At 35.5% G+C, this 25,347-nt stretch overlaps 1 protein-coding gene across 2 annotated transcripts in view; it reads left to right on the forward strand.

The window, feature by feature from the left end:
• The window catches only part of SLC2A13 (solute carrier family 2 member 13), a 458,725-nt gene extending 434,365 nt beyond the window's left edge, over positions 1–24,360 (forward strand). For both annotated transcript variants that reach the window (XM_060113252.1, XM_060113251.1), the window contains 3 exons: positions 13,241–13,362; positions 13,480–13,632; positions 19,290–24,360. In XM_060113252.1, coding sequence (XP_059969235.1) covers positions 13,241–13,362; positions 13,480–13,632; positions 19,290–19,516 — 502 coding nt within the window. In that variant the 3' untranslated portion in view covers positions 19,517–24,360. The remainder of the gene's footprint in view (positions 1–13,240; positions 13,363–13,479; positions 13,633–19,289) is intronic.
• Positions 24,361–25,347: the final 987 nt, after the last annotated feature.

The raw sequence follows: 25,347 nt of genomic DNA on the forward strand, positions 1-25,347 counted from the left end.
TTTTGGCTGTGTATCTAATAATTTCAGTTGGCACTTAGCTTGTAGTAAATGATTATTGAATGATAGAATGATTTAATATTTAATTTCATCTATTCTAATGCTTATTCTCATGCCTAGAACACACAGACATTTATTTGTTGAAATGATAAATTAATCAAATGAGTAATTACTTGGAGTTAAAATTTATGTAGCTTTAAATACCTGCTGTAGATTATCAAAATATATGAAAATTCACACAAAGAATAAAAGATACATTACATTGCTAATTCATTCTATCCTTAACATAAAATTGCTTTGGAAATAAAGTAATTCATTTAACAAATATTTGATGAGCCCCAACTGTGAACCTGCCTCTGGGCTGGGGTTGGAGGCACAGGGGTGATTGATGGTAGTGAAGTGGAGGAGGTGCCAGGTAAGGCTGGTGCAGAGGCCTCCCCCACCGTGAAGCCACAGCTGTTTTTAGGAGGATGAGTGTGATGGTGAGTATGACACAGTTTGCTTTGCTCCATTGCCAGGAACAGATCAGAAGGAAGGATATGGTGGATTTCAATGGACCTGTTTAGCTGTATTCACCGAAATGGTAGAAAAACCATTCTTTGCTTAGAACGATTGAGATGCATGTTTTCTGTTTTATCGTTCTGTTTCATTGCTGATAAAAGGTGTTTCAGAAGTTTCTATTACAAATCAGGAAGTGAGAAAACAGGCAATTGCAGTTATAATGCTTAATTTATTAAGCTATTACATTTTCACTTTAGCAGTAATTTGAGATAAAATAATGTGAAACTGTCTTACGGTTTTATTATATTGACTTTCCATCTCATTATTTACAAAATGTTTATGTCAATAACTAACGGCACTATTTCTTTTTAAGTAATTGCTGAGACATTCCATATGTATTTTCATCATCCTCCAAGAAACTTCTGGGAAAACTTTTTTAAAATTCCTTATAACTGTATCAGACAAAGTCATTAGGTAGCTTTGTGTTTTAGAATATGTATTATTTAAAGACTGCTATACTGCCATCTTATAATATTAGAATGACTGTTTTCCTTGTCATACATTTGTAGTGTTGTCCTCAAATGAGTTAGCCAGTTATTGAGATTGTTATATGATATTTTAGTGTCCAGCTTATATAAGCATTCTTTTTGTTCTAATTATTGTTTTGTGCTTTGAAGAAAAAATGGATGCTGAGTCAAAAGAGAATGTACAAGACACAGAGGCCCAGGTTTGCCATGATGCTGCTTATTTTAATTCCTAATGCTCTTTAGGAAGCATTTTATTCTACTCATTTTAGATAGAGGTTTAAATGACTGCCTTTACTCCTGACATTAAGGAAGAACACTGACTTAGGGGATATTTCAAGCAGAGTTTTCATCTCAATTCTTTTTCCATTTAAATTCCACAAAAAGTAAGAGAGAGAGAGGTTTTTGTATATACGTTAACTGGTGGGATGATTATGTTGAAGGTGAAGGAAACAGAGAACACTGAATTTCAAATGTTTGTTACCTCTGCTGTGTAATCTTGGGAAAAATCACTGTATTTAAAAAAGGCTTGTAGCATATGCAAAATGGGAAGAATGGTGCTATTGCTTTGGATTATTATGAGAATTAAATGAGTTAATGTATATTAAGGTGTATTGTATAGTGTAATACTTTATACAAATATTAGTCAGTTTCATCAAGTGAAGATTTACAGTTATTCAAGGACATTTCTGTTGGGAGCACAATTTTCATAAAGAAGCCATAGAACTCACACTTGATGGAATGCAGCTGTAGCATGGATTGAAAAGAATCCAAGAACAAATTATACCATTGTTTGTATCAAGATAGCCTACAGCAATATCAGCTACATTCATTCCCATGCACCTGCAAATAAAAACAAGTGAGGGATCCTGTGCAAGCATTCTTGCAGTGGAAAGAAAATCAGATCAGAGTCTTGGTGTGGTTTGAAATGATACAGATGGATTTTGCAATGCCTATGGTATGGAAGCATGTACTACCACAGGCAATAACTCTTTTAAGTAAGTAGTAATAACCTTCTTAGAATTTAAAAAAACTTAATGACAAATATATCTGTCTTCTCTAATGCTTACAATATAATTGTAAAATAGTATTATAATTTAATTGGTGAAATTAAATTACAATATAAGAAATTAGTGTCAGATGATCAAAGAGCAGCTTAATGGAAACTGATTATTTTTGTTGTTTTATTTAACAAACATTAATTGAGCATTGCTTATGTGTAAAATGTTGTACTAAGTACTGGCCTGTGAAGCCCTGGGAAGGAAGAAGGAAGATAGAGGTGCTATGTCCTCACTGCAGAAAGGTCCCCAAGTAAAACGGGAGCAGTAAAAGAAGTCAGGTAGGAGGGAGAACACTTCAGTGTGGAAAAACCTCAAATCTCTGATTGAAACTTGAGAGGGGTGGTATAACTCCCCATCCTGAGATCCTTGTCACAGCACAGTCACATGAGGACCAATCCTAACCCTTTATATATATAATATATAAATTGTATTACTAATTTTACTTGCTTTAGTATTTTTTATTTGAAAATTTGTTTTTAATTATTAAAAGATTATTAAATTGTTATTAAATTATTAAATCAGTAGTAACCATCAGAATAATTCGAACACATTAAGCCTTTTCTTCATTCATTTATTTGACGAATGTATATATTGTGCCAGGTCATGAACATCATTTAAGATATCACAACAAGTGGCTATCAGCTTATATACTGATGACTGGAGAAGTGTGCCTTCAGCAAACCCCATTTAGCATCATCCCTCTCATTTCTCACTGTTCTAGAGCCCATAACACACAAATGCACTTTTTCTCTGTGTTTCTTGCTGTTTTTTCCATTACACTGTTTCCCTACCTCCACTCCATTGGTTCAGTCTCTTCTTTCCACCCACTACTTCAGAATTCCTCATGATTGCCTCACGATTACAAGAAATAAAAGAAAGAGGGAAGAAAAGGAAAGGAAGAGAGCCTGAAGTAGAAAGTAAAAGAAAAAAAAAAGGTTGATTTTCTTGACTGATAAAGAAGCAGATTCTGAATATGATTCCCAAAGGAATTCTAGAAAATATGAGCAATATAATACAGCATAATTGGAATAAGTGTAGCACCTCCCACAGTGACTACATGGGGAAATGTTGTGATGTTTGTTTGAAAAAACCTTGTTGCAGGAATGGATCTGTATGGCCATTGTGATACACTCTGTACACTCTTTTGAGGACCTGTGGAATTTTATAGATTTAGAATCAGGATCAGTACTCTATCATAGAACTTAGCCTTTATCTTGTTAGAACTTCTCATGTTGAGAGGAACAGAGACACACTTGATTTCCTCAGTTAATGGAAGTTTTATGGTAAAATTGCAAAGAAAAGTAAGGGGGGAAATGAGAAAGAAAAAAGTCTCAACTTCTACCCAGCCCTGCTTTATGGATATCTAGAATACTAACCATCAGACTGGTAGCTGTCTGCTCTTGGCCTGTCTCTTCTGCACGTCCCCATCAGCTACATGACCCTTCTTATGACCTCTGCCTATTCTTCTCTCTCTGAGTCTTTCCACTTCTGTATTGCTCTATCCTCTTCAGATATTTCGTATTCTGACTTAGAGAGAGAGAATATAAATCGTTTCTCAACATTCTCTGATATAAAGTATCCACCCTATGCCAAAGCTATTGACAGCCTTGGTGTCAAACATAGTTAGAGCTAGGCAGGCAGTTTGTGGGACAGAGCATTACCATTTGCACATGGGAGACCTCCAAGCTGTGGATAGAGGCAGGCCCTGTGAGGCTTCTGGGAAGGGAAGCAGTGTAGTGATGACTATGGCATATAAATATGCAAACCAAAGCTTTTGAACCCTTTTGGGTAACAGCGTGATGGAGAAGGTATGTAATTCAAAGGCAATATTTCCCTTCCTTTCAGTGCCAGTCGAAGCAGAGAATAGCTAATAACTTTAATGTCTGCCTTTACTATGGGAAAAATTTTAGAGTGAAAAAAATGGAAGAAGAATCCCAGGATTAGTTGTCTATGAGTCACTAAAGGTTTTCCCACCTTGTCAGAGTGACACTATCACAACTATAAATTCAAAAGTGAAAACAATCATCATCTTAATAGATTTACTTTCCCCCCAATTTTCCATGTTTCCATTTACTCTTACCCATATAACCTTATATCCTAGATAATATTTTGAATTTGATATCCCCTATACTGCCAACTTCATGGCATTTTCCATGTTACCAGGTAATCTTTACAAAGTAGACCACAACCAGGCTGGCTGTAGGTGTGATGATGCAGTAAGAAAAAGAACGAAGTATTTTCTTATTAAGTAATACAGTGGAAAATTTTTCTTACACAGAAATGGGGTTGAACCCTGAATGCTAATGTGAGCTCTCTCCAAGGCAGAGTTCAGGGCTTCTCTGACTTGGCAGATTCTTTACTCTACATTGAGCACAGAACTTCAGAGACAAGTCTGGGAGGGGCCAGACAGGCAACAGGGGACCATGTCCTCTTACTTGGGTCCTTAATTGTGCATCCATTGTACTGTTTGTTTGCCAGTTTGATACCAAAATGAAAGTAACTGAAGTTAAATCTAAGACATTTTGACCAATCTTCAAACCCAGACCATCCTTTGTGGCTTGGCCCAGCTTACTTTATAATTATTATTTTAATGGCTTCTTTATTCTATTCAGTTGTGGTACCTTAACTGACTTAACTACCCTCCATTGTAGTATATCTGCAATTTTACTAATTATTTAACTATGTTATGCTTGTGATAAATAAAAGTACAGTGAAAGTATATCTTTCAGCATATAATATTTTCCATTTAGATCATTTTCTAAGGATAAATTTTAGGAATGAAACTTTGGGTCAGGAATATTTGGGTGTGAATATTCTTACATAAAACTGCCAGATTTCATCCCAAGAGGAAGTTATACTAACTTAAATTCTTACCAGACTTAGAGACTATACCAATACCACTGTATCTTCATCAGCTTTAAGTATTATTATTATTTTCATTTGCTTGCCCACTCATATTCTGTCCATCTTTTTCACATATTTAGGACGTATAAGCTAGCCAACATACTGGTAAATGGTTTATATACAGTGATTTATATATAAATAAAACTTTATTAATTCTTTATTATTCAGTAAAAATGGCTTTTAGTTCCAAATTTCTAGTGCTTTTGAAATTTACCAATGTCCATGTTTAATCATCTCAATAATTCTAAAGGTTTTATTTTTACCAGAAAATAATAGTAATTAACAAAAGATAAGAGGTGAATTTTTTCAACTTGCCTTTATGTGACAGTCCTCTGCAGGAAAAACGTAAAACATGAAAACAGGGGGAAAGACTTGACAATAGAAAATTATCCAAGGCCAAGATGTTCATCATGGTCTGCATACTGCAAGCTCAGGAGCCATACTTTCCTAAAATTATTCAACTACAGATAAATTAGAGTTTAAATGCTATGTTGCAGTTCAACTTATGCTTGACATAAGTATTTCATGTTAGTTTATTATACAGGAATTATACTAGTGAACAGAAATTACACTGAGTAGTAATGATTCAGGTTTGTAAGAGTAACTTTTTCTGGTTGCTTTGCTGATTTGAAATTTCTCATGGCTAGGGTTATTTATAAATTTATATGATCCTAGTCCTCTGATTGATTGGCGTTGTGTTTCTTTATTTCTCCTCAGACAAAAGTGAAGCTGTCCTTTCCTGGGGAGATACTCTATCCTTTTTCTAGGTACCTCTCTACCACCAACATCAGACTATAAATGTGTAATCAGATCATAAATTCCTATAGATAAAGAACTATTAAATTTAACCCTTAGCAGTATCCATTTGGTTTTGAGGTGATAGCTTAATGATCTTGTTCAAAGAAACCACAGTCCTGCATCAGGAATTGGAGATGAAATCATGCTTCACACACACTTCTACGTAATGAATTGACAAGTAAAGCATGTGCAGTAAACCCAGTAGAAGAATGGTAGATGTGTCACACAAATCATCGTAAGCTGTCCCTTCTGTTCTCCAAAACCCCAGGTCTTTTATAAACTCTTTTGGGAAGGTGGCAAAGTTCTGTAGGCTTCTCAATGATTAGGATTGGATAGATAAAATTAGAAGTTTTGTGCTATAAATACAAGTTGTATTTTCACCCATTCCCCATACATGAACATGAAGCACTTAAATAATTTCATCATAGTAAATAAAGGAACAAAACAAAAAGCATGTCCTCTGTAGGAAGCAAAGAATAAGTTCCTTATGGTTAATTGTGGCAAGAGCAATTGCACCACTTAGTTCCTTTGGTTATTTCTTTGGTTCAAAACTCTTTATAGATCTGATGGAGAAGTAACACCAAAAAACAGGCAGAAATAGCTCTACGTATGAACTGATTTTGGGGTGGGTGTTGAGTAGGCAAGGGAGGATTGTTCTACCCTCAAAGAAGGCTGTTAATTTCTAGATGCATTATTAAGGGAAGCACTGTGGGCTCCATGGCTGGAACAGGGAACTAATCAATTTTTTGGTCTACATATCAGGTGTTAGTCTAGTCTGCTAGTAAAGCGTAGTTCTCTCACTCTGCCAAAATGAGACCTATTTTGCCTGCTTGCATATGATTCTTCTGCTTTGTCCACTGTAGCACTATCTGCACCACTGCCATTATTGTAATTATTTTCTGGTTTTGCTCTAGGATGTGGTGAGAAGTAGCCCTATCAGAGAGCATGACTTTTTCTCATCCCAACCCACACACTGATGTCAAAGTATTTTTGTTCTTTCCCCAGAGCATTGTGTTCTTCCACCAGCAGTCACTAAGCCAGGAAGACATGAGGGTATTTTGCAATAACACTTGGAATATACATTTTTTATTTTTTAGTTGGAATTTCTAGTGTTTATATTTTGAAGGTCATGTATGATGTCACATTCTTAGTCATTAGCTGTCTACGTATTGCTGGGTATGTAACTCTGCCAGGTCCATGCCTGCAGTGCTTTCCTAAAATCAGCATGAGGATGAAGAGGAGTTAGCCTTTTATGCATATAAATGTGTGTGTCCAGATGGTTAAAAGCTACATCACAGCAAGCACAGAGTCCACCAGAAAATATCCTGCTTTCCATTGTTCCAGCAAGCAATCATGCAAGGAACTTTGATAATAATCAGTGTAAGTAGTAAATAGAATTTTTCAGTGAATTTTAGTGATTTGATTATTTGTAAGCACTTCCCTCCACAGCAGCCTGTCTTTTCCCTTTCTTCCCCCTTCATCCCTTTCTCCCATCATTCCCCTCCCCTCTCCCACCTTCTATCCTATTTTCTCATTTTAAGATGTTCACAACCTAAAAGACTATTTGACTAGTGGGAAATGAAGGTGGAGGATTATTGATCAGGGGATTTCTAATGCTGTTTACTACTCACTATTAAACAAGTGTATGCTTCATTCATCATTCAATGAGCATTTTTCTCTATACAGAGTACTATTATGGACTAGAGGTTGAGATTTTTAGAAGGGAGACACAAAAATGACTATTCTTTGGCAAACACTTAGATAACTTGCTTTCTTTGTGCTGAGCAATTAATCTTTGTAACAAGTCTATTATTAGGGACTCTCATTTAATGGATTAGAAAACCAAGGTACAAAAAGGTTAAGTAACTTGCCCAAAGTTAAACAGTGGGTAAGTGGCAGAACTGAGATTCAAAACCATGCAGCCTGACTCTAGACCCTGTGTCCTTAACCTTTGTGCTATGCTACCTGGGATGAGAGCTCAGGACAGTAGAAGAGGGAGTATATTCAGACAGCATAATACAGAGCACTATGTGATAACAATACAGATGAGGAAAATGAAAAGGCTTGAGAGGAGGGAGAGAATATTTCAGACAGGTGAATGGGTGGCATCTGTACTAGCCTTGAGGGCTGAGGTAGATTTTGATGGTGGAGATCAGGAGTGAGAATTTGCTTTCAGTTAGAGTAAATGACATGAGTGGAAGATGCTGGGTCTGGAAGGTAGGTTCAGAAAATAAGTAGTCTAGTTTAGTTGGAGAAAAAGATTGTATACAACAGTACTGGATAAGGAAGGCTACAGCCAAATTTTGCAGGCCCCGTTCCATAGGCATTTGGAATAAGGAGGATGAGGGGTTCTGAGCAATGAGGTGGCAAGAACAATGCTCTAAAGAGCTCAACTTGATGGGCTGGTAGTTTGAAGAAAGGAATGCTAGAAGCAGGAAAAATAATTCAGAAACTGTATTTGTTTTCTATTGCTGCATAACAATGTTACCACAAACTTAGTAGCTTAAAACAACCAACATTTATGATATCAGTTTCTGTGGGCCAGGAGTCTAGGCACAGCTTAGGTAGGTCCTCTGCTTAGGGTCTCACAAGGTTACAATCAAAGTGTTGACTGGGGCTGTGATTTCATCTGAGGCTCAACTAGGAAACGATTAGCTTTTGTTAGCAGAATTCAGTAACTTTTGTATCAAGGACTCAGTTTCTTGCTAGCTGTCAACCAAAGGCTACCCTCAGCTCCTAAAGACTTCTCTCAGTTCTTGCCATGAGCATTCCAACACTGGCGTTCCATAACGTGGCAGCTTGCTTTTTGAAAGCCAGCAAGGGAGTGAGAGACTTCAGCTAAATAGCACTGTAATTTTAATCATGTGTCCTGTCACTTTTGCCACATTCTGTTGGTTTCTAACCAACAAGTCAAAGGTCACCCCCACACTTAAGGGGAGAGGATGATCCAAGAGCATGAACATCAGGAAACATGGGTCATAGAGTGTCTACTCTAGAGTCTGCCACAGACAGATACAGTTGGTGAAACAAACACTCAAGAGTCTGAACTAGGGTGGTTTGAATGCACATAGAGAGGAAGAGTTAGATTCATGAAACTACGTCTAGGAAATATAATTATGATTTCTTTTGAAATTCTTTGCATACATTAACTCATATATGCCTCAAAATATCTCTTTGACGTAGGTGCCAGGAAAATCCTTATTTCATAGGTGAGGATACAGGCTTTTAAAAGTTAAGTGCCTAGATCACATACATATGAGGTTCAAATCTGGGTGTCCTAACCTAGATTTGAAAGTAGGATGGCAGTCCCAGAGCTCATAGTCGTGGCCACCCTTCTTTACTTGGACCTAAAAGTATAGAGAATTTAAAGAGAGATGGATAAGAAAATATTGAAGATAACTCCAAGATTTCAACTAATTTCAACTCCATTTCAACTCAGAGAAATGTCGTGAGAAGCACATTGTGTGTACACTACATTCCAGGCAGTGTGCTAAGCACTCAGTACTCATAATCACATTTAATGTTGCCAACAGCCTATGAAAATAGTCCTTTCCCCTATTTTACAGATCAGAAAACAGAACTGTGTCTGTGCCCACTAAACCCTCGTTTCCATAAGTGCAAAGGGTTATTTTGTTCATAGCTCTATCTCTAATGTCTGACACATAAAAAAATGTTCATTATATAAATTTTTGAATGAATGAGCTTATAAGTGGTAGAGTCATGAGTTGAACTCAGAACAGCCTCACTCTACCTCCTGGAGTAGACAATGCATTCCATTGTAGCCATAGCAGGAAATCTAGATATGGATATTCAGCAGATATATAAATTCTATTAAATGGAGCTTGAGGAAAACGTCAAGCCTCAGCTCCCTGTCAGGGAACATCCATGTGGAGATCAAAAGTCCCTAAAATTAGATGAGATGATTAAGGGGGAGGGTATAAGCTCCAAACCAGAACCTTAGAGAGCACCTATGTTTAGAGGCTGAGGGGAGGAAGAGGCATTTTAAAAAACAAAGATGGGGGCTTCCCTGGTGGCACAGTGGTTGAGAGTCCACCTGCCGATGCAAGGGATATGGGTTCGTGCCCCAGTCCGGGAAGATCCCACATGCCACGGAGCGGCTGGGCCCGTTAGCCATGGCCTCTGAGCCTGCGCGTCCAGAGCCTGTGCTCCGCAATGGGAGAGGCCACAACAGTGAGAGGCCTGCGTACCACAAAAAAATTTTAAAAAAAAGAATCTCCAGGGATAGGAATTCCAACAAGGAGATTTAAAAATAAAAAATAAAAAAGAATCTCCAGGGATAGGAATTCCAACAAGGAGAGTTAAAAAAAAATAATAAAAACAAAGATGGATATATAGATATAAAAGCAAAGGGGAAAGAGAAGGAAGGAGGGTTTTCAGCAATATCAACCACCACAAGGTAATCAAAGAGCCTCAGAATTAAGGCAAGGTAAGTGCATTTGGGGATTAGGAGGTCATCGATTCTGGGGTGAGCAGATTCGGAAAAAAAAAGGGACTGAGTAAGAATCAGGCAGGTGTCTGAGTAGGTGGGGAAATGGGCTTGTGTAGGAAAGAGTGGATAGTAAGGATATAGAGCTCACTAGTATAAACTTCTTTGTAATTTCAGATGAGCTATAGTAGTAATATGAGAGGGATGAAAGATTTTAATAGGAGTAATTTTTTGTGTTGTAAACAGAAGGGTAGGCTCAAGTAGGAAGAAACTAAAGGTAGCATAAAGAGAATTGACTACTGATGGAACATGACCCCAGAGGAGACAGAAGGAGAATGAGATGCAGGACCACTAATAGGAAGGGCAGATCTTAGAAAGGGACATGTTACCATTCTAGATAGGAGAAGAATCTGAAATAAAATATAGAAAAGTAGAGGTCCAGTAGAGAAAAATTGAGCGTATTCAAATTGAAAGTCCTCAATTGTCTTAAAGATGGAGGCAAGTTCTTCATACCCAGACAGAGAGGGAAAGATTTCATGACTAGATGATAGTAAGAAATATTTTAATTAATTGAGGCAACAGTTGACAAAAAGTTTATTCAATGTCTACTCTGAAATAAGCAGAAAATTCAGTAGAGAAGACAATAAAGGATAAAAATAAGCATAATTAGGAACCCAACTGAGAAGAAATAGCATGAACTTTTAATAGAATTCAGCAGCATGGTTTCATAATTTTGCCCAGCTTCTGAAAAGCAGTTATTAAAGGAAGTTAATGGTCCAGCACAGGGTTGGGAACTGAAACTGTGAGAATGACAGGCAAGCAGGGAGGAATGAAAGATGGATTCTAGAGGTCAGCGAAGACAGTATTGGCATCATCATGGTCTAAGCAGTGATGTGAATGAATACTGAGAGGAGTGTAGAATCTAAAGATTGTAATTTGGGTGTGGAACAAGCTACCAGAAATGAAGAAATAAAGTGCTTGTAATCAGAAACGGAATGCTCTAAGTTTGAGAAGTAAACAGTAAAATTTTGAAGTAAAATAGTCCCAAATCAAGCTAATTATAATGCACTTTCCTCAGTTTCAGAGGTTAAATAAGGAACTATGAAGCCAAGGTATCAGACAGGCCAGAAGTAGACATAAATGAATGTGGCAGAGGATGAGAGGGATGGAGAAGGTGACTGACCAGGCATCAAGTGGGATGGGATGTTATGATGGAGGTCATAAACACAGCAATAAGGACAGGGCTTAGATGTCAAGGTTCAAAAATAGAGGTTGGTAGAGAGAAAACAATAGCCTAAAAAATGACAGTAAAGGATAAGAAAGTTTTTCAGGCTGATCATGTCTTCAGGTGCAATTCAGATTTCAATTAAGGTAACGAATTGGAAGTTCAACTTGAGAATCAGTCTAGAACAATAGGAGACTTTGCTTCCTAGTAGAACTAGGAAACAAAGTCAGCAGGGAGTGGCTGAGAGAGAAGCAAGTACACACAGCAGGAAAGTAAAGGGTTAGTTTGAATAAGAAATAAGCATTGCTCCCTGCCCACATTCCCCATCACCCCTTTCCAGGTGACCCTTCTAATCCCTAAAATTACCTGTTGGGCATTATACCCCATTTTACAGATGTAAAAAATCTGGTTCTGGAATTTGAATCTTGTCCTAACTGCAAAATCTAAAGCTTTCTACCACAACCTACTTACTCTCAGTGGTTTTAAACTGTTGCTGCGCCTTCAAGGACTACCTGGAAATCATATCTGACATATGAAATGGGTATGAAACACATTTTTTAGGTATATTTTACATATACAACATTATATTAGTTTCAGGTGTACAACACAATGATTCAATATTTGAATATATTGGCAAATCAACACAATAAGTCTAGCTAACATCGGTCACCACACATATTTACGTTTTTTTCTTATGATAACTTTTAAGATCTACTCTCTTATGCAATACAGTATTATTAACTATAGCTACCATGCCATATATTACACCCTCATGACTCATTTATTATATAACTGTAAATCTGTACCTTTTGACCCATTTTCACCTCACATTACCCCTCACCCCTGGCAACCACCAATCTGTTCTCTGTATCTATGAGCTCTTTTTTGTTTTTGTTTTTTTTTAAGATTACACATATAAGTGAGATCATATGGTATTTGTCTTTCTCTGATTTATTTCATTAAGCATAATGCCCTCAAGGTCCATCCATGTTGTCTCAAATGGCAAGATTTCCATCTTTTAATGGCTGAATACTATATATATGTATATACTATATATATACACCACATTTTTCTTTATCCATTCATCCATTGATGGATACTTAGGTTGTTTCCATGTCTCGGCTATTGAAAATAATGCTTCAGTGAACATGGGAGTGCAGATATTTTTTCAAGTTAGTGTTTTTGTTTACTTCTGATAAATACCCAGAAGTAGAATTGCTGGACTGTATGGTAGTTCTATTTTTAAGTCTTTGAAGAATCTCCACGCTGTTTTCCATGGTGGCTGCACCAATTTACATTCACACCAACAATGCACGAGGGTTCCCTTCTCTCCTCATCCTCGCCAACACTTTTTATTTCTTGTCTTTTTGATGATAGTCATTCTAACAGATGTTAGATGATATCTCATTGTGGTTTTGATTTGCATTTACTTGATGAATAGTGATGTTGTGCACCTTTTCATGTACTTGGCCATCTGTATGTCTTATTTCGAAAAATGTCTATTCAGATCTTCTGCCCATTTTTCATTCAATTGTTTTTTTCCTGTTGAGTTGAATGCACAATGTGTTGCTCTTGAATTATATTCAGCTCTAAAAAGTTTTATGTGAGCTTACATATCTAATCCACCTGTTTAAATCTTAAATTTTTTTTCAAGAGAAACGTGTTGGATTCTTTTACTTAATGAGATTAAGGAACTTCCAAATACCTTCTAGATGATCACATTGAATTTCTGCAACTATACCCTAAAACCCTAAGTTAATATTTATATTGCATTATTTTTCAGGTGTGAAAATGAAACCAAATTCAAAACAGAAGAAGTATTTTGGGCTTACAATTTCTGCCCTACTCCATACTCCTGGACTGCACTTCTGGGCCTTATTTTATATCTTGTTTTCTTCGCACCTGGTAAACAAAGGCTTTGTCATTATTATTGTTATGTTAATTAAATTGTCTCTATTTAGAGGAGAAAAACTCTTTTAAATTACTTACTACATTTACTGAAATTCATTTTGTATTTCTCAGGAATGGGACCAATGCCTTGGACTGTGAATTCTGAAATATATCCCCTTTGGGCAAGAAGTACAGGAAATGCATGTTCATCTGGAATAAATTGGATTTTCAATGTTCTGGTTTCATTGACATTTTTACACACAGCAGAGTATCTTACATACTATGGTAAGGGAATATTTTTTCCAGCTATAGTTTCATTTTTATTTTCCTCCTCTATTTTTAGATATTCTATCATTTGTGATTGAAAGATTAGATGGTTATATTTTTGCTATTATAAATTCTCTATATGGCTTCCTTATTCCCCGCAGTCCTTGGAAATGTTTCTGGGAAAAGATAAGAGGAACTCTCCTTTCCTAAGCAGTATTGCTTATAGCCTTCACCCACCCACCTACACTTCAGACCCAAACATCTCCCACCTATCTCCCCAGTTGGAAATCTTCACAGCAAGGCCTTTAGTTTAATGAAAAAACATAAACAGAGAATGGTAGAAAACTGCAGGAGTCTAGGGCTAATGCTTGAAGATGTCTCATAACAGGGATGGAGTGGTATCCAAGAGTGGAAGTAAGGTTAAAGTAGCTCCCACAAATGTTGTGCTATGAGTTATGCCTTCCACTCTGTCATCTGTGCTGTTCAGGCCAAAGCATTTCAGGATCCACTGAGACCAGCACTTACCACTGCCAGAACTATAAATGTGGCAGAAGTGTTCAAGTGAAAATGTGTGGAGACCGTAACTCGAAGAAAACAATCTTGAGAAGTGACTGAGTTAGGAAAAAACTTTGGGAAGCTACTTCAAGTTTATCTTTCCTAAAATGAAATGATTTTGGCTTTTTAGCAAGAGGATTTCTTCACTGTATGAGTTTATAGCTGTGATTGGATTCTAAATGATGAAATAGGAGGTTTTCATTCTAATCTTCTCATGAGCCTCTGTGATTGTATATTGAATGCCTATTGCTTAGTCCATTCTCTGATTCCCTCCCCCATCTCTCACCTCATCTCACCTCATCCCATGTTCTGGCTACTTATAATTCCTTTTTGTAAGAACAGGTTTATTTGTCAGCTCCCCTACCCCACCCCTCACCACTGGACCATAAATCCCTTGAGCTTAGGCCAGGATTATGCTTTGTTCACCATTATATTCCCAGTGCCCTCCAGGGCATCCTATTCACTTAATAAGCACTCAGAAGTATTTGTCAAATGAATAAATACACGGATGAACTTTTAGATGAATGGTGAATATGAGGAAACATTATAAAAGTCTATTCCTCCTCTCTTCTGAACATGCTGAATTGATATTTACTTTTATTTAAAACTATTTATCTAATGCTTTTTTTATCTTTATAAAACTCATCTCTCTGCCGATCACCATTTGGGACATTTAGAAATATTTATTTTCTTGGAAAGGGAATGCACTGGCATTTTTAACTGGATATATATTTAGTATATTCAGCCTTATCCCATTTGGCAAATAAAATGTTTTACATAAATGTGTAAGCTTATCTTCCTAACAGCATAAATATGAACACAATAAATATTTATCCATATTTTCTGATTCTTGAGAACACTTAAATATTTGAAGATCTAAATATAGACTAATATCTTGAGAAAGCATTTTTTTAATGAAAGTCATAGACCAAATAATAAAATTCTTTGTGGTAAGACCTTTGATAGCAAAGCACCTCTTCCTTGAATAAATTCTGTCAGAAAAACATGAGGCAACAGAAGCAAAATTTAACTATGGCATAGCCAGGCTTCTTTCAAAAATATCTCCTTGGGAGAAGCTTTTTGCTTTGCATTAAGCCAAGCTTCTATCAGGTCAGCACACTGTCCATTAGGTCCTCACTAGTGGAACAATATCTCAGCTCAGGTTAGATTTTCCCTGTTTATTGCTCTATATTTTAATCTATAGGTTACTGATTTATGTAAGGTATATGTTTATATTCCTGATTTAACAAATATGCACCATAATGATGTATTTCTCTGGAAATATTCATGTCTTCTTTTACTTCCTTTTTTGTTTCATAAGACCTCAAGTTTTTTTTGTTTGTTTGTTTTCCAATATCTTTATTGGAGTATAATTGCTCTACAATGGTGTGTTAGCTTCTGCTGTATAACAAAGTGAATCAGCCATATGAATACACATATCCCCATATACCCTCCCTCTTACGTCTCCCTCCCATTCTCCCTATCCCAACCCTCTAGGTGATCACAAAGCACCGAGCTGATCTCCCTGTGCTATGCAGCTGCTTCCCACCAGCCATCCATTCTACATTTGGTAGTGTATATATGTCCATTCCACTCTGTCACTTCGTCCCAGCTTACCCTTCCCCCTCCCCATGTCCTCAAGTCCATTCTCTATGTCTGCGTCTTTATTCCTGTCCCGCCCCTAGGTTCTTCAGAACCTTTTTTTTTTTTTTAGATTCCATATATATGTGTTAGCATATAGTATTTGTTTTTCTCTTTCTGACTTACTAAACTCTGTTTGACAGGCTGTAGGTCCATCCACCTCACTACAAATAACTCAATTTCGTTTCTTTTTATGGCTGAGTAATATTCCATTGTATATATGTGCCACATCTTCTTTATCCATTCATCTGTCGATGGACACTTAGGTTGCTTCCATGTCCTGGCTATTGTAAATAGTGCTGCAATGCACATTGTGGTACATGACGTTTTTTGAATTATGGTTTTCTCCGGGTATATGCCCAGTAGTGGGATTGCTGGGTCGTGTGGTAGTTCTATTTTTAGTTTTTTAAGGAACCTCCATACTGTTCTCCATAGTGGCTGTATCAATTTACATTCCCACCAACAGTGCAGGAGGGTTCCCTTTTCTCCACACCCTCTCCAGCATTTACTGTTTGTAGACTTTTTGATGACGGCCATTCTGAAGACCTCAGGTTTTGATTCCTTCCTAAACTATACTACCTAGAAAGGTCTGCCTTGGACCCCATTCAGTAATGTTTATTACTAAAAATTATCATTAAAATGTCACCAGTATATCACTTTATTTATAACACATGTGACTAAATAGATCCCTTGGTGAGCATTATTATTAAAGTTCCTGTGTTGAAGTACTGAAATTCAATCAAACATGGTCTTTAATTCCTCATTTTATATGATTCAATTAAATATTTGTTTTAATCTGAAACTTAATATAGGATTCTAATAAGATTTATTTCCTTTAGAATAAAGCTGAGGAATAACTGCACTCTTTAACCATCCTGACAGACTTGTTACACACATTTTTTTCATTTTCATTCCAAGGGGGCATAATTAAGAAACTGAGTTACACAATTGACTTGCCCATTACATGGAGCAGGTCACAGCCTCCCAGGCCTGCCTACACCTCACCTCTGTGGCTTAACCACAAGTCTCACCAGTGAAGCCCATATATGAAATTTTGGCATTTGCCTTCTTTAGATTACTCAGATTTTTATAAAAGGAATAGAATTTCCTTAATGTTATTTGGCTTTGGGAATCTGGTTCACACACAAGAAACTTCATGGCCTTTAAGGATCTTCGTAATCCATGTAATTGTTTTTGACTGTATGAGTTTAGTGCTAACAGATTTGATTTGTTACTTCTAATCATGCCATAGTACCTAAATTGTGAAAGATGATGAATATATCTCAATGTTATATTTTATAAAGCCAGACTATATTTACTCTGTTAGATATTTTAGAGTTTAGCGTCCTGATTTGGTCTAAAATGTTTTACCCTCTGCACTTATTTTTTTCTGTATTATCAACATGATTACCATCCTTTCTTTGCCCCTCCCCATAGAAGATTCCATTTCTCTTCTTATGTCCACAATTTTGCTTATCTGTATTCAGAACACAGGACTTCATCTCCTATCATTTTTTTCTCAAAATTCCACATTCTCCAAGAGCTAGCTTGCCAGTATCACCCTTTAGGTGAAAACATTACCAATTTATTAGTCATGCTGATCTTATTAGCAACTATTCTTCCCTAGTCATTTAGTAGAATTTAATAATGCGGTCTATCACTCTTTTGAGCAACTAACATCCAAAATTCTAATAGGAGTGTAACATACATTTTTTCTATTCATTGCAGTTTAGCCAGGCAGAATTTATTTTCCCTGTCAGATCAGTAAACAAGGTCAAGACAATTCAAGAAACTGCTCAAGGATTCAGCCTGCATCACTTTGTGACTTTCAGACCTACACTCTCTACAGAGACATGGTGCCTTTCTCTCACTATAACACTCAGCTATTCATTCCAGTTGACCTATTATTATTTTCTGATTATTTATCAAGTATAAGACATAAAAATATATAAACTTGTAGTAAGTGTTTAATGTAAACCAAACTGAAATGAAGTAATTTTATTTATTTATATTTGTAAATGGAATTGTATTTTTATTGAAGAAAGAATTTGATTTATGCAGGTCCCACTCCTTAAGAATTATATAGCTTCTGATGATTTAATCTAACAAGTTATGTCTTGGTTTAGTCAACCCTTTCATATTTTTCCTAATGTCTCATAGTTTACCTCTGTTTCCCTTTTATTTTCTCATGGCTCCTCATTCCAAAGAGCAGATTCTTTGGAGTGGCCAATTCAGCAGCATTTTTCCTCTGTAGTTTTCCTTGAGTCTTCCCAAGAAATGTTTCTGTGGATAGTACTGAAATGGTTACTTATAGGCCTACTAAACTACTTTATAGGCCTAAAAACTACTTTAAGAAAGTAGTTTTAGTAATGTTTTTCCACATTCTGTAATTCAGCAGAACTGAGAAATACTTCAGTTCTTTAATTGCTGTACTATTTAGCTTATAGCTTGACTTTCAAATATATCTTCATGACATCTAGTATAGCCCTTTATTTCAGATCTGCTACCCAGTGTGTTCCATCTGGCAGTCAACAAGAGAACATTCATTCTCTAAACACTCCAATGTGTCCGCACTGTACTAGGAACCCAAAGACAAGCCATAGACTCTGTCATTGAGGAGACCACTTTTGCTGGTCTCTTCCTCAAGCATCTCATAACCATCTTTCCTACACCTGGTCCTGATTTGGGTTGTAAAACTTACAGAATTATAATTTAAACCATAAATATAAATAGGAGCTGAGAAATGATTTTACTTAATGAGGAAACTGAGGTCCAGGGAGGAGGTTAAATGACTATCTAGAAATCACATAACAAGACTTAAACCAGATCTTCCAACTCCCAATCTGATATCCTTTCTCCAGCCATTTGTCTTTTAAGACCAGAGATATCTAGGAATGGTGAGAGGTGGTCATCTTTGGATTATGATTGAAGGTAGATCCAACAGGATTTTCTAACAGAGTGGGTATTGGGTGGGAGAGTAAGAGAAAACTCAAAGTTGACCTCCAGACTTTGGGCATTGATCCATGAATTCAGCAATATCGTCATTGAATGTGGTTCTGGAAATACAAGACAAATGAGCAGGAAATTTCTCCCTCAAAGTGCCTCAAGTCTAGTAGACAAGACAGACAAATATATTCACATAATTATAATACTTCTTGGTTGTTATATACCATTTTGCCTCAGCAGAGTTTTGTGAAAACACAATTAACTCTAAGCAGGGGAGTGAGGAAAGACTTCAAAGCAGAAGTTATATCTGAGCCTGGTCTGTCATTCTTCTTGAGTTTGATTACATGACTTGAGTTTAGAAAGACAAATTGCATTATATTCACAGCATTAGAATAATTAGAATAAACGAGGCTGGAAGCAATTTTTTGGTTCCGTCTGAGACCACAGTCATGCATGATTGACTAGAAAAAAATGTTAAAACCAAGTACCGTTTCCAATGTAAACCTATACATATATATTATTTCCCATTGCAGGAGCCTTCTTCCTCTATGCTGGATTCGCTGCTGTGGGTCTCCTTTTCATCTACGGCTGTCTTCCTGAGACCAAAGGGAAAAAATTAGAGGAAATTGAATCACTCTTTGACAACAGGCTATGTACATGTGGTGCTTCAGATTCTGATGAAGGGAGATATATTGAATATATTCGGGTGAAGGGAAGTAACTATCATCTTTCTGACAATGACGCTTCTGATGTGGAATAATTGTCAGCTGCTGATATATTTAGTCATTTAAACAAACTTGGGAGAGAAGAACAGCAATTGGTGACCTCACTGCCCTGCTTTTAATCTGGTTCTTTCCACAGTCTAGTTTTGAATGACTTCATATTCTAGAATATTTGATTCCAAGGAAGATACAATCACAATGACTTTTTTTTCACAAGCAGAGATGTAAAAAAAAATCTACAGAGATTTTAAACTAATAGTTATTGAGCAAATGTGTATAATTCCTTCCTGAGATAGTTTAAAATGAATATTGTACCCAGTGACTTCTGTGATAATCCTTTTTTCCTAAGACTATATATAATTATTAGTGGCAATTGAGTCAGTGCTAATCTAGCCAAATCATATATGTGTGATATACTTACAGCAAAGGATTCTGAAGTATGGTCCAAGGGTATTTTCTGTCAAAGCATGGCCTGTTGGCCCTAAATTCTCCTAAGGACACGGAGCTTACCTGTGGTCAGCTATTAGAAAGTAAACTCCATTTAAACTTTCATCAACAAATTCAAAAGTGCGTCCTACAGGAGCACAGCTGTCCTTATATCCTTTGGATCCCACATTTTGGTTTTCTCTCTCCAATTCATATCTGGAAAGTTCTTCAGAAGCTGACTCTGTATAGGATCATTTGAACATTATGAAAAGCAGGGCTTTTAGGGTTTATTTTCCTACATATTTTTTGCATCAGTGAGAAGTATACATTTGCACAGATTAGCTAGCAAGTTTTGATAAGTATATTTTATTGCTAGAAAGTAAGAAAGAAAAGATTTTTATGGACCTTAAAGACTTTTAACCCTGAGTTAGTCACTTAGGTATGCAACTGTAAACACAAAGTAGCACTAGGTCTTCAACTGTGTTTCAGGGTCAGTTTTTGTTCATGCCAAAATCACCAGATATTCACCAAGCCTTCACTCATCCACTCTGGAGTCCTACTATTTGTGCCTTCATTTGTGTGATATAAATAACTTCTAGCAGACTATCTTTCCCCTTCTTTTAATCAAATAATTTCTGAAACAAGAAAAGAAGGAAGAAAATCAGTGGCAGAAATAATCCTGCTGTTACTGATGTTTGTTTAATTAAGTAGTGGGACTTCTATTTTTCTTAACTTTTTATTAACTCTTCCTAAGGGAATTGTCACATTTTGTTACTTACGGTACTCGTCTTTTTTTTCTTTTAATTCTGAGAGCATAAACTGATTTTTATTTTGCACACCCTTTCTCATTTTACCTGACATTCTATATTAAAAGATACATAGATTTGTCTGTGGGTGTTTCCTTTGTCTCATGCTTGGCTTGGGTTTTTTTCCTCCTTGTCTAAAAATTGGGATTTTCTACTGGAACAGATTAATGGTTCTCATATAATACGTCTTTAAGAGATGTTGACTTACTACATTTCTACAATATCTTTTCAAAGTGTTCATTGGTTTTTATGCTCATTCATCAATGAACTCCAATTTTCACTCGTATGTTAAGGACTATATAGTATGTACAAAATCACTCACAAAATTACTTGCTAGTTCCAGTGGAAATATGAATGACTCTTCTGTGGTCAGTTAAGAGTGTGTACATTTGATGCATTTTAAAATAGCCCTAAATATCTAATAAGGTACTCTTTGGAGTGAAAAAGTGGCTCTCTCTAAATTCAGTATGTTTCTGCCAGTCTCCAAGATGGTTTGGTCTCTCTTGCTTGTTCTTATCACAATGATCACAGCTGAGAATGTAGCCAAGGAGGTTCATTCTCTAAACCTAAAAATCCTTCAGCCAAAAAAGAGTTTTCTCCCTTTGATAATTTCATGTAATTAAAAAAAATTAGAGGGCTTCTTTCCTTGAATTAGGCACTTTGGCAATTGATTTCTAAGGGGATATTGATTTTGATTTTCCCCAGAAAAGCAGATGTGCTTTGATAGAGAAAGTTATTATTCTATCAATATTTCTTATCCCATGAGAAATTTATTATCTGTATAATATTTCACAAGTGAAGCAGAAAATGAACTATTGTGTGGTAAAATATATCAGAATATAATGTGGAGAAAAATTTAGACCCATAAAGTGATCTCTTTAGAAGTTTGTTTTCCTGATTTATCCAAATAATTGCCTCAATTCTTCTCTTTATTGTATACATAGCCTTAACTATATGCTTATACTCAGCTGAGCTGAATGCACAGTAACTTTATTAAAGGAGCACCTGGGCTTATTATTTCCTAAAGCAGAACATAGCCTGTTCTCCTTTATGTAAGCAAATGGTGTTTTCAACTTTATATCCATAAATGCACATAATAACAGGGAAAAATAGCCACAGTTCTCTTTCTCTATTCTCCTCAATTCCTTCTATAAGGGACTACTTGTTATTTATATAGTGATAAAAATAATATTCCATATCTTTGAAGTATAAGACAGAGAGGCACAGTATAAGAATTATTTATAATTTTTTAATAACAACTACTTGAAAAGGAACCTTATACAATTAGGGTATTATTTTTAGATTCAGTGAACATTTATATAGTATATTAAAAATTAAATGTTTGAATTTTGCAGGTTTTTAGTATTATGCACCTTTTAAGTTATCAAGCATCTTTGGCTACCACTATCAACTTGAAAACATTCCATTTGAAATATCATCAAATATATATTTTGTAGGACAATTTATATATGGTATGATTTGACCTACCATTTTAAAACACATTAAGCATCATGCTTTTAGCTGAAATTATATGTTTCCTTCTGAACATGCTGCAAATTTAATAGAGGTATATTGTGATTTAGGAAAATATAGGGAAGATGGTCATAACCCTTACTGAGGCTTAGCTGGATGGCTGGTGAGATCTGCACTAGACTTGAGAGAATGTAACATTTCATCTGCATCTGAACACATAGGGCTGAATGTGATGTCAGATAGATTTTAAAGATTTGGTATTAATATTTTTCTTAAATATAAAATTTCTTATAATTTTGATTGTTGCACCTTAGTCAATAATTGCCCAAAACATGATTTTTAATGTATATGTAAAAGATCTAAATTAAAACTAGATTTTAAAGGTAATATTTCCATTTGAAATTTTGTTCCCAGTCATATGCAGTAGTTAGTTCCCAGATGGAAAATGCTATAAGAGTAATGCTATCAAGTGCTTTTCATATTTTTATTTTACCACTGAAGCATTTTAATATAAAAGAGTCTAAATATTATTTCTTAAGTTATTCACTCTAAAATAAGAAATCTGTTAGAGCAAAGAATTTAGAAATTGTTTACTATAATTTCAAAATCAGTTATATAGAGGAAGAATTAATAGGAAAAATATAAGTTGACAACTTATCCTTTTCCTTTTATATCAGAAAGTAAAACTGAAATGTACTATAATAATCCATAGATGTGGGGGGGGGAGAATATTCTATAAAATACTCTTCACATGTTATCTAAGAAAGTCTCACTAGTATCATTAGTTTAATGACACTAATATATTTTATAAATACTGTAATACAGTAAGGGGAGTGGGAAATTTGTTTTGACTTTATTTCATCAGCACAGTAATTAAGAACAATAAAATAAGATGTTTTGTTATAATCAGATTTTTTTACAATTCTCTTAGTTATAATATCTCAAATTATACTAAGTACCTAACAACTGACATTTATACAGTTGTTGTATCATGTTTTAAGTTGCCAAATTTAAACATTTTCACTAACTACGAATAAAAGAAAGACATACCATGCCGGAAGCAGAGAATTCATAATATGTGCTTTATACCAAAATGTATTGAATTATGGGTAAAATTTACAGCTCATGTGTAGCTTCTGCCTATTTAGAGACTCAGAACTGTTCTCTGCATTAGTTTTAACATCCTGTTTTCTGTCACTTTCTATCCATTTTCTTAGCCTCATGTACAGTAATGTTAAGCTAATTTGATGAAGTGATTCAGGTTGTAGCAATGTATCAGTTTTCAGTTCTTCTGGGTGAGCAATATTGCTGCTATTTTCTAGAAATAGCAATCATTTTAAAATGCCAAACAGCTTACTGCTACCAGCTTTCTTAAACATCATCTCTTAGAGAAGGAGATTTTCATGTACCAATAATCATCAGAGAGGTATTTTGTAAGTGTTAATGATGTTCAGAAGTACATGAAAGAATTTTATCTCATAATTTGCTTGTGAGTGTAAAACAATATAATTCTTATAAATCTTTACTTTGTATGTATAAAACACAGTCTGTTGCACTTGAGTGATTTGGTCTATGGAATGTTAAATATCTACCTTCATTTAGCAGTAATATTCAGGTTTTGATTTTAGACAGTTAAGTCCATGCACTTAATTTTATCATATCTATATAAATGGGAAAAAGAAATATAGCTTACAAGTACTAAAATTTAAAAACCACCAATATTTTGTCAAGTTTTAAAATTTTAGAAAATTTAACATTATTCCGTCTCATTTGAAGGTTAAAAAATGATACTTATATCTAGCCAAAGTTGAAATTTATATTCTACATGTCCAAACTGGTTCCTAGCAGCTTTTGGACTATATCTCACTTGATGTTATAGTATCTTCTATTTGTAATAAATGCTGAAATTTCTATTTAAAAGCTCTAATGTATGTCTAGATTAAATGAAAACACAGGTTTATGCTTTTAAAATATGTTTTCAAAAGTATATTTTAATTTCTGAAAGTGCATGTTATATAGTGTTTAATACTCCACATCTTAGCAAATCCAATATAAATATTTATTCCTACATGTGACACATGGGATATCTCTTAAAAATTATGAATACGTATCATTTCCTTCAAAGTCATTGTAGCCTATAGTTGTATCAAAGTATTGTATATTTTATGGAGATTTAGTGATGTATATGTAAATGTTTTTTAAGTTATTTTATTGAAGTTCAATCTTTACATAAAATTTAAATCTTTTTTTAAAAAAAGTGTCAGTGCCAGAACTGTAAATGAAAATAGTCAAATAAAAGTTAAGACAATTCACTACTCATTTGTCTCCCTTGCAGTTTTGTATTTTATTTGTTTTTTGGGGTTTTTTTGCAGTATGTGGGCCTCTCACTGTCGTGGCCTCTCCCATTGCGGAGCACAGGCTCCGGACGCGCAGGCTCAGCGGCCATGGCTCACGGGCCCAGCCGCTCTGTGGCACGTGGGATCCTCCCGGACTGGGGCATGAATCTGTGCCCCCTGCATTGGCAGGCGGACTCTCAACCACTGCACCACCAGGGAAGCCCAGCAGTTTTGTATTTTATCTAATTCTTTTCCTTGGATTTTAGGATCTAGGTTACAAAGTAAAAGCACCTACAAAGATTACCTACCTCTATATATTTATGCAATGCTACTCATTTTAATGATATTTTACCTCTTTTTGACCATGGTTAAACTTAACTACCTTTAAAAATATTTTATAATACCTAAAAATTATTGCAAGGAGTTATTCTAAATAGTAAATATAAAACTTTGAAATGAAGTACTCAGAAATCTTTGAAATATTATTTCTTATTGTTGTCAGAACCAGATGTTGACATGAACCATTGTGTCAGATTGACAAAAATTGTTTATGGTTGTTTCTTTTTAAGTGAAAACAAAATACCTGCTGGATGACAAGTTGACAGTTCTTTTGGAATTCTGCTGCTCTCCATAGCCATTCTGCCCCAACTATAGCTTTTATTAGTAAGCATTATATTATTCTTTGATCTGGGCAGCCATCAGACTTATCTCCATAGTTAGGGTGTGCCATCCTGAGCCCAACTATAGAACTAGTCTGAGTAGATCCTCTGAAGACACTAGATCCACTGTCACTCAAAGGCTTACAATGGAGTTGCATCTTAAGCAAGG

The sequence above is a fragment of the Mesoplodon densirostris genome, chromosome 11 (assembly GCF_025265405.1).
Source record: "Mesoplodon densirostris isolate mMesDen1 chromosome 11, mMesDen1 primary haplotype, whole genome shotgun sequence".
NCBI lineage: Eukaryota > Metazoa > Chordata > Mammalia > Artiodactyla > Ziphiidae > Mesoplodon > Mesoplodon densirostris.